The 10,732-nt window shown below is 45.0% G+C and overlaps 1 protein-coding gene across 1 annotated transcript; it reads left to right on the top strand.

Annotated features, from left to right (window-relative positions):
* Positions 1–1,349: 1,349 nt before the first annotated feature.
* LOC143125277 (protocadherin-1-like) lies at positions 1,350–10,306 on the top strand. The gene is made up of 4 exons (XM_076286613.1): positions 1,350–2,171; positions 4,678–5,466; positions 7,963–9,042; positions 10,301–10,306. The coding sequence occupies exons 1-4, from the start codon at positions 1,368–1,370 to the stop codon at positions 10,304–10,306; spliced, it is 2,679 nt and encodes an 892-aa protein (XP_076142728.1). The 5' UTR covers positions 1,350–1,367.
* The last annotated feature ends 426 nt before the right edge of the window (positions 10,307–10,732 follow it).

The raw sequence follows: 10,732 nt of genomic DNA, 5'->3' as shown, positions 1-10,732 counted from the left end.
CTCTGAGAGGTAGAGATAAGACAGGAAGAAAGACGGAGTGAGGGAGGACCACTGAGCTTTCACAAATTAGAGACGTGACAGAGGAGACCAGTAGATTAACCCATGTGACCCATCTGCCTGTGTGTGTGTGTGTGTGTGTGTGTCTGTCTGTCTGTCTGTGTGTGTGTGTGTGTGTGTGTACTTGTATGGCAGTTGTCACTGGCTGATGGCAAACAGTGGTCTCCAATGGAATTTACAGTTGTGGGTGAAAGCAGGTGGTATTAATAGGGAAATATGGATCAAAGCGGGCACTAAAAAAATAAAAGTTGTAATTAATAAACTTGAGGAGATTAGGCATCAAACGCAGGAGTGGGTTACCTTATGTGTACTGTGCAAATGAAAGCTGTGGTCACGCGGTCACGCTCAACATTTCATCTACCGTGATAGCAATATTTTTTTCAACATGTAACTTACAACATGTAAAATCTGTTAATCACGTTAGCGCTAGCTAGACACTTGACAACAAATCTCCCCTCCCCGCTGTCTATTAGTTATAATTATAATTTCTACAGACATCATGGAGATCTCAATCTCTGATTTTAAGCCTCCAGTTAAAGGCTGTGCCTTACTGGAAAACATTAATATGGAATGTCTCAGTAATTCTACAGAAGCCTTTATAATTTTTACTGACATCATGAAGATCCCAATCTCTGATTTCAAGCCTCTCAGAGCCTCTGGTTAAAGGCCGAAGCCTGCTGGGAAATCTTTAGATGGAATACCTCTGTAATTCTAAAGAAGCCTTCAGGCAAGCATGCCCACATTACGATAAGCAATAACAAAATATACTGTAGCTTTCACCACCATGAAGTTAAGATCAGGATCTTGCATTTGGTATTGTAATTGTACACCAAACGAAGGCAGGTTGCCAGATAGGATCTGAGCCAGTGAACTGTTGGCTGTATCTGTTTTGATGTTGTCTTGCCTTTCATGATGGCCTTAGATTGGTCTTCTATTGACAGTTGATGATCCGAATGGTGCTTTTAGTTCACTATAGTGTAACCTGGCAGTTGAGTTTTAAAGACAGAGCTTAGTGTGAACTGAGTGAAATGTAGGGCTGAGCATTAGCAATTGTTTCTGACACATTTAGAGCCTCACGGGAGAGAAGTTTACAGTAAAAGAGAAAAGATCAGTCATAAATCCTCAAGTATCACCACCCTCGCAAAATTCCCCTTCAGCCCCGCGTTAAAAGGGTTCCCGGCACGGCCAGGGGACGTTAGCGAGTCGTGTCGGCTGCCAAGAGAACACATGTCTCATCTTGTTTGTTTGTTTGTTTGTCTTGTGTGTTTGTCTCCAGCAGCAGACTGATGATGTCTGAGCGCGGCGGTGTCATGTCGCAGCGACGGGGCGCCACGTTGGCGTGGATCACGCTGCTGCTTCTGGTCTCGCTCTGTTCTGCTGTCACGGGCATCCAGTACCAGTTGAACGAGGAGATGCCGCCCAACACGCTGGTAGGCAGCCTGGCGTCGGACCAGGGCCTGCCGGACACGGGTCACCTCTACAAGCTGGAGGTCGGCGCCCCTTACCTGCGCGTGGACGGCAAGACCGGGGACATCTACACCACCGAGGTCCCTATCGACAGGGAGACCCTGAAGGACTGCCGCTATCTGTTTGAAGGTGACCCCTGCTACCTGGAGTTCGAGGTATCCATCACCGACCTCATCAAAGGCCAGAGCCCACGCCTGATTGAGGGCCGCATCGAGATTATGGACCTGAACGACAACACACCGCAGTTCTCCTCGCCAATCCTCTCCCTGTCCATCCCAGAGAACACACACGTGGGCACGCTCTTCCCCATCCCCACCGCCACCGACAAGGACTCGGGCTCCAACAGCATTGCTGACTACTCGCTGACCGCGCCACCAGACGCCGCCAGCCTCTTCAGCCTGCAAGTGGCGCAGGATACGGACGAGAAGCTGCCGCAGCTCATCGTACTGGGCAACCTGGACCGCGAGGCGCGCGATTCCTACGACCTCAGCATCAAGGTGTCGGACGGAGGGCAGCCGGCCCGCTACAGCAGCGCCCTGCTGCGCGTCACCGTCACCGACGTCAACGACAACCCACCCCGCTTCGAGAGGTCGCACTACGAGGCCGAGCTGCTGGAGAACAGCCCCACAGGTCACTCTGTCCTGCAGGTAAGCATAGGAGAGATTAAAGGTGAACTAATGGTCTCTGAAGTAGGCCAGAGTATCAGTAATGGCGGCCATGGTGAAGCTAAAAAAACAACTTTTGCAAGTCTTTGGATAGAAGCATCTGCTACATACTTCTGCACATAAGGAGAAAACAGTCACTTAACTTTTACTTTACTTTATAACAGCCAGTTTATTTATACACAATCAAATCTATCATGCATAAGTTCTCATCCATTTTAAATTTCACATATCTAATTGCATATTTTATATCTACAACATGTTGCAATGATTTCATTATTTTTCATGAGTGAGTGTCTACATTTCTTAAAGTATAAATTTAGTGTGGAATTAATGATAGTTAAAATTGTATGTCTGTATGCAACAGCTAGACCATTTCAATAAGAGTGATAGGTTCATTCTAGTACAGGAGAGACTTTGAAAAGAAAAATAAAATGTTTTTCAGTATCAACATCAACTAATAAGGAAAAATGAGTATGAAAATATCAGCCTATGGGATATTGGCAGAAATCCAATACCGTGCATCCCTAATAAAATGTTGGATTATTGCCAACAAGCTTGGCTTCTAAGTTATGCAGGTGAAATCATCATGCAAATATCTATTCCAGCTAAACAGGATAACAGATTATGGTTGCAGTCGATGAACAGGACTTGTTTGAGGTTTGGTCACGCTATGGTGAAAAAGACAATCAGACAGCCATATGACTTTAAACCAGGAACTGCAACAGTAGTCTGTCAAAACATCTATATATCCAGACTGTCGTGACAAGCTAATGAAAGCCGCAGTCTGGTATCCTGTGTTATCAGAAGTTAGAAGTGAATAAGGCATGTTCTGTGAAAAGGAATGGCAGCTCGGGCTCCTGAAACGGCGTATTGTTCAGGCGCGCTCTCTGTTCAGGTATTCTCGGCACAATGAGAGGCTCGGCGGGCCGACGGAGAAAAAAAGGGGTTTGGTAAAGGGAAGCGGGCGAGAAAGAGAAAGAGAGAGAGACAGAGGGGCCGTCTGAATGCAGCTGCAGAGAGGCACTCAAAAGCCTGCTCGCTAGCCCACAGACACCCTTGCAGAACGAGGAGGCGGCCTCCTCCTGTTCTGTCCCTGGGTCAGATCCATAATGGCGCAGTAAAAGTTAACAAAGCAGGCTAGCTAACCTGCATTTTCACAAGCTATTGATTCATTTTGTCGGTCTAATTCCGGATTGCATTGTGGGAGAGGATGTCTGAATTACATATTGAGTGTCCACACAAGCACTGGGCAGGGTTAAGATTAGGTGTTGCATGCAGCTGGATGTTCGCCAGGAGCCAACAGAGACAAGTGTCCAGGCATAAAATTGTTTTAAAGACTGTTAATCTCCCAGTCAACAATTAATCCATGCCTCCATGTTATTTTCAAAGAGTGTGTCAAGCATTTCTATTTATTTATTTTTCTCCCCCCACCCCATCCCTTTGCCTCCTCTTTCTAATAAGCTTTCAGAGGGAGCAGATGCAAGCGAATAGTGTTATGAAAATTGCCTCATTTCACGAGTTTAGAGGACTAGAAGTGGCAATCAAGTATTTCAGGCCCCTTTACTGGAAAGCTCTTCAAACGCACATTTAGCGAAATGAATTTACCAGTTTGTTTTGCGCATGAAATGGGAATGAGTCACATAGAAAAATAATAACATAAGCCCCGTACATAATCTTATGATTGACTGAGATTAAAGCCGAGCTCTGTAATGCAAAGGGGGTTACGTATTTCCCTCGTGGTAGTTTGTGTGGAGTGAGCAGTGGTGTGCAGAGCCACAGGAAATGCAACATGACTAACGAGGAATGTCGCTCGCACTTGTAAGAAGCCAAGTCTTGTAATGGTCTTTACTGACTTTAAGGTTGTGGACATTGAAGGTTATTTAAAGGATTTAGTTTGTCTCCACAGGGGAAAATGTAACCAACAGCAACATTATCTCAGCCTCCCAACCATATTTTCGTTTATGAAGTGATTATTTGCTTTCTGTAGAAGTGGTGAAAAAGAAGAAAAAAAGAAAGAAAGAGGGGAAGGACAGCCATTTCTCTGGGAGGCTCATGTCGTTTATTAATTACCCCAGTGCAGTCTGGGGATGAGCTTCCCCGCTAGATGAGTCTTATTTTGGGAAGGGATTACTATGTGTGGGCCAGTGCCATCCATTGCCTGCGCCGCGCTGTCACTTGTTTCAATCCCCCTCTAATGGCCTTGCTTGAACAAGTGTTTTATAATAATGTGAGGAACTGATTAACGTTCAGCCTCATTTCTCGCATGGATGTCAATGGAGTGTGCGACAATCACTATTATTGTGTTTAGACTGGCCCTAGCTTAATAGCAGACAGCAGCAGTAACAGCAGCCCTGTGCCAGAATGCTGTTATCTTATTATATATTTACAGCCATTTCTGGAGGGTTTGTGACTATGCTGAAAAATAAAATGTGTTTAGGTGTGGTCTGTGTTATGTCATTAACTAAGATGTATCTTGTGTGTCTTGCAGGTGAAAGCCAATGACTCTGACACGGGTCCAAATGGAGAGGTGACATACAGCCTGCACCAGGCCTCAGCTATGGTGCAGAGGCTTCTCAACATCGACAGGACGACGGGCATCATTTACGTCAAGGGCCTAGTGGACCGAGAGGAGGTGGGCGCTCTCAAGTTCTATGTGGTGGCGAAAGACCAAGGCCCTCCGGTCAAGAGCTCCAAGGTCCAGGTGACCATCACCATCAAGGATCAGAACGACAACGCGCCCACCATCACTATCCGCGGGATCGGACTGGTGACCCACGAGGATGGCGTGGCCAACATTTCAGAGGACACGCCCGTCGGTACCCCTGTGGCGCTGGTGGAAGTGTCGGACCGAGATGAGGGGGAGAACGCCATTGTAACCTGCGTGGTGGCCGGAGATGTGCCTTTCCAGCTGACCCGAGCCAGTGAGTCGGCCAACGAGAAGAAGAGAAAGTACTTCCTTCGGACAACGACGCTGCTCGACTACGAGCGCATCAAGGACTACAGGATCGAGATAGTGGGTGTTGACTCAGGCAACCCAGCTCTGTCAAGCACAAACTCACTGAAAGTCCAAGTCACAGACACTAACGACAATGCTCCCATCTTCTCCCCTTCCTTATTTGAGGTGGAATTCGCTGAAGAGAACCAACCTGGTGATAAAGTTCTGGATGTAGTTGCATCTGATGCAGACAGTGGCACCGACAACCCACCCCGCTTCGAGAGGTCGCACTACGAGGCCGAGCTGCTGGAGAACAGCCCCACAGGTCACTCTGTCCTGCAGGTAAGCATAGGAGAGATTAAAGGTGAACTAATGGTCTCTGAAGTAGGCCAGAGTATCAGTAATGGCGGCCATGGTGAAGCTAAAAAAACAACTTTTGCAAGTCTTTGGATAGAAGCATCTGCTACATACTTCTGCACATAAGGAGAAAACAGTCACTTAACTTTTACTTTACTTTATAACAACCAGTTTATTTATACACAATCAAATCTATCATGCTTAAGTTCTCATCCATTTTAAATTTCACATATCTAATTGCATATTTTATATCTACACCATGTTGCAATGATTTCATGAGTGAGTGTCTACATTTCTTAAAGTATAAATTTAGTGTGGAATTAATGATAGTTAAAATTGTATGTCTGTATGCAACAGCTAGACCATTTCAATAAGAGTGATAGGTTCATTCTAGTACAGGAGAGACTTTGAAAAGAAAAAGAAAATGTTTTTCAGTATCAACATCAACTAATAAGGCAAAATGAGTATGAAAATATCGGCCTATGGGATATTGGCAGAAATCCAATACCGTGCATCCCTAATAAAATGTTGGATTATTGCCAACAAGCTTGGCTTCTAAGTTATGCAGGTGAAATCATCATGCAAATATCTATTCCAGCTAAACAGGATAACAGATTATGGTTGCAGTCGATGAACAGGACTTGTTTGAGGTTTGGTCACGCTATGGTGAAAAAGACAATCAGACAGCCATATGACTTTAAACCAGGAACTGCAACAGTAGTCTGTCAAAACATCTATATATCCAGACTGTCGTGACAAGCTAATGAAAGCCGCAGTCTGGTATCCTGTGTTATCAGAAGTTAGAAGTGAATAAGGCATGTTCTGTGAAAAGGAATGGCAGCTCGGGCTCCTGAAACGGCGTATTGTTCAGGCGCGCTCTCTGTTCAGGTATTCTCGGCACAATGAGAGGCTCGGCGGGCCGACGGAGAAAAAAAGGGGTTTGGTAAAGGGAAGCGGGCGAGAAAGAGAAAGAGAGAGAGACAGAGGGGCCGTCTGAATGCAGCTGCAGAGAGGCACTCAAAAGCCTGCTCGCTAGCCCACAGACACCCTTGCAGAACGAGGAGGCGGCCTCCTCCTGTTCTGTCCCTGGGTCAGATCCATAATGGCGCAGTAAAAGTTAACAAAGCAGGCTAGCTAACCTGCATTTTCACAAGCTATTGATTCATTTTGTCGGTCTAATTCCGGATTGCATTGTGGGAGAGGATGTCTGAATTACATATTGAGTGTCCACACAAGCACTGGGCAGGGTTAAGATTAGGTGTTGCATGCAGCTGGATGTTCGCCAGGAGCCAACAGAGACAAGTGTCCAGGCATAAAATTGTTTTAAAGACTGTTAATCTCCCAGTCAACAATTAATCCATGCCTCCATGTTATTTTCAAAGAGTGTGTCAAGCATTTCTATTTATTTATTTTTCTCCCCCCACCCCATCCCTTTGCCTCCTCTTTCTAATAAGCTTTCAGAGGGAGCAGATGCAAGCGAATAGTGTTATGAAAATTGCCTCATTTCACGAGTTTAGAGGACTAGAAGTGGCAATCAAGTATTTCAGGCCCCTTTACTGGAAAGCTCTTCAAACGCACATTTAGCGAAATGAATTTACCAGTTTGTTTTGCGCATGAAATGGGAATGAGTCACATAGAAAAATAATAACATAAGCCCCGTACATAATCTTATGATTGACTGAGATTAAAGCCGAGCTCTGTAATGCAAAGGGGGTTACGTATTTCCCTCGTGGTAGTTTGTGTGGAGTGAGCAGTGGTGTGCAGAGCCACAGGAAATGCAACATGACTAACGAGGAATGTCGCTCGCACTTGTAAGAAGCCAAGTCTTGTAATGGTCTTTACTGACTTTAAGGTTGTGGACATTGAAGGTTATTTAAAGGATTTAGTTTGTCTCCACAGGGGAAAATGTAACCAACAGCAACATTATCTCAGCCTCCCAACCATATTTTCGTTTATGAAGTGATTATTTGCTTTCTGTAGAAGTGGTGAAAAAGAAGAAAAAAAGAAAGAAAGAGGGGAAGGACAGCCATTTCTCTGGGAGGCTCATGTCGTTTATTAATTACCCCAGTGCAGTCTGGGGATGAGCTTCCCCGCTAGATGAGTCTTATTTTGGGAAGGGATTACTATGTGTGGGCCAGTGCCATCCATTGCCTGCGCCGCGCTGTCACTTGTTTCAATCCCCCTCTAATGGCCTTGCTTGAACAAGTGTTTTATAATAATGTGAGGAACTGATTAACGTTCAGCCTCATTTCTCGCATGGATGTCAATGGAGTGTGCGACAATCACTATTATTGTGTTTAGACTGGCCCTAGCTTAATAGCAGACAGCAGCAGTAACAGCAGCCCTGTGCCAGAATGCTGTTATCTTATTATATATTTACAGCCATTTCTGGAGGGTTTGTGACTATGCTGAAAAATAAAATGTGTTTAGGTGTGGTCTGTGTTATGTCATTAACTAAGATGTATCTTGTGTGTCTTGCAGGTGAAAGCCAATGACTCTGACACGGGTCCAAATGGAGAGGTGACATACAGCCTGCACCAGGCCTCAGCTATGGTGCAGAGGCTTCTCAACATCGACAGGACGACGGGCATCATTTACGTCAAGGGCCTAGTGGACCGAGAGGAGGTGGGCGCTCTCAAGTTCTATGTGGTGGCGAAAGACCAAGGCCCTCCGGTCAAGAGCTCCAAGGTCCAGGTGACCATCACCATCAAGGATCAGAACGACAACGCGCCCACCATCACTATCCGCGGGATCGGACTGGTGACCCACGAGGATGGCGTGGCCAACATTTCAGAGGACACGCCCGTCGGTACCCCTGTGGCGCTGGTGGAAGTGTCGGACCGAGATGAGGGGGAGAACGCCATTGTAACCTGCGTGGTGGCCGGAGATGTGCCTTTCCAGCTGACCCGAGCCAGTGAGTCGGCCAACGAGAAGAAGAGAAAGTACTTCCTTCGGACAACGACGCTGCTCGACTACGAGCGCATCAAGGACTACAGGATCGAGATAGTGGGTGTTGACTCAGGCAACCCAGCTCTGTCAAGCACAAACTCACTGAAAGTCCAAGTCACAGACACTAACGACAATGCTCCCATCTTCTCCCCTTCCTTATTTGAGGTGGAATTCGCTGAAGAGAACCAACCTGGTGATAAAGTTCTGGATGTAGTTGCATCTGATGCAGACAGTGGCACCAATGCTGAACTCACGTACAGCATAATCATGGAGTCGTCCATTAAGGGGCTATTTGAGATCAACGCCAACACTGGCGAGATCCGGGTTCTGAACCAGCTCGATCGCGAGCACAAAGAACAGTACGAGTTCCATGTGGCCGCTGCAGACAAAGGTGTCCCAAGTCAACGGGGGACAGCCACCGTTGTGGTCCGAGTGCTGGACCGCAACGACAACGACCCCAAATTCATGCTGAGCGGATACAACTTCTCCGTCCTTGAAAACATGCCCCCGCTCAGTCCTGTCGGCATGGTGACCGTTATGGATACAGACAAGGGCGATAATGCTAAAGTGAGTCTGTCGGTGGAGCCGGACAACGGGAACATAAGACACATGGTAAAATCATTTAAAAATAAAGAATAATTAGTAAGCAAAAACAAAGGCAAAGTAGTAAAAAAAAAAAAAAAAAAAAGTAATAAAAGACAAAGTAGAATAATTATCAAGGCAGATTCAGAATTTGTAACTCGGCACAGTTAGCAGAAAGCATCTGAGAACAGTTTGGTCTTAAGTCTAGATTTAAAACTGGCTACAGTTGGGGCCTTTTTGATGTCATCCGAAAGTTGGTTCCACAGCTGAGCCGCATAGCTTTTTAGAAGTTTAACTGCTGGATTTTGCCTCCATGGTGCTTTCTTTTTGTCCTTAACTTTCTTGAATTGTAATGGAGCAATGTCATCCATAATGTTTGCCATTTTTGCATTAAAGTGATCAAATAAGTCTTCAGAGTCTGACAGTTTACTTGACTTTAGTGAAAGTGCTTGCTCAAAGAGAGCACTTGTCTGATCATTTATGATTCTCCTTTTTACCATCATAGCTGTGTTTTGAGTGTGTGGGGACATAGACACATCAAAGAACACGCAAAAATGATCAGATAAGGCCAGGTCTTTAACAGCTGTAGAGACATCGAGACCCTTTGTGATAACAAGGTCGAGGGTATGGCCGAGAGAGTGTGTTGGCCCCTGTACATGCTGTGTTAGGGAGAAAGTATCGATTAGTGCAATGAATTCCTTGGCATAGTTGTTTTCAGGATTATCCACATGCAAGTTTAGGTCCCCCGATATAATAAGACAGTCAAACTCTATGCAAACAACTGATAGTAGTTCACCTAGCTCTTCAAGAAAAACTTTAGCTGAATGTTTTGGAGGCCTGTAAATTGTCAGTAATAAAATCTGAGGAGAAGACTTAATGCATGCACACAGATATTCAAATGAAGTAAAGTCACCGAATGACGACTGATTGCACTGAAAAGACGTCTTGAAAATTGTGGCTATCCCTCCACCTCTTTTATTTGCTCTGGTAGCACTCAAAAAACTGAAATTTGGGGGAGCTGATTCGATGAGAGTAGCAGCACTGTTTGCTTGATCTAACCATGTCTCAGTTAAAAGTAAAAAATCAAGGTTGTGTGTGCAAATTAGATCATAAATTAAGAATGATTTGTTTGAAAGAGATCTGATATTTAGGAGTGCTAGTTTTGCTGTAAGTGTTGGGGAAATATGATCCATGGGGGAAATCTGAGGTTGATGTGGTACGGGTAGGAGATTGGACTGGTTTACCCTATAAGCTCGATGCATTTGTGTTCTATTTCTTGTCAATACAGGAATAGAGAATGTCATGGGCTTACTAAGGGGATATAAAGGGGGTAACAAGGAATAAATCACTTTTTGTGCATAGCAGAAACTATCCTGTGGGCACAAGAAAGCTTATTTTTCACATGACAAAAATATTGTGTGTGTACGAAATGTTTAGCGAGGAAATTAATCACCTACACCCAAGAAAGGATTACGTGCACACTTACTGTATTTGCCATGCCCTGAACACCCAACAGGTTCCACATAACAAAAGGCCAGTGGAACATTGTAACCTACTGCTGGCATTCATTTGGCTTTTAGTCTGAGCGAATTAGCCTAGAAAAGGGTCAAAGGTGGAAGTAAATACAGCAAAAGCATATTTGGTATCATTTGAATCATAATTTTCTGTAGATTAAGAATTTGTGGTGCCTACAGCGCAGATTTGTACCGAAAAAAATATA

Source organism: Alosa pseudoharengus, unplaced genomic scaffold (genome assembly GCF_046254945.1).
Source record: "Alosa pseudoharengus isolate Yale_2024_CS ecotype anadromous, Long Island Sound unplaced genomic scaffold, YU_APseudo_1.1 YU_APseudo_1.1_scf_16, whole genome shotgun sequence".
Taxonomy (NCBI): Eukaryota; Metazoa; Chordata; class Actinopteri; order Clupeiformes; family Clupeidae; genus Alosa; species Alosa pseudoharengus.
This window is presented reverse-complemented; position numbering and strand designations above follow the sequence as displayed.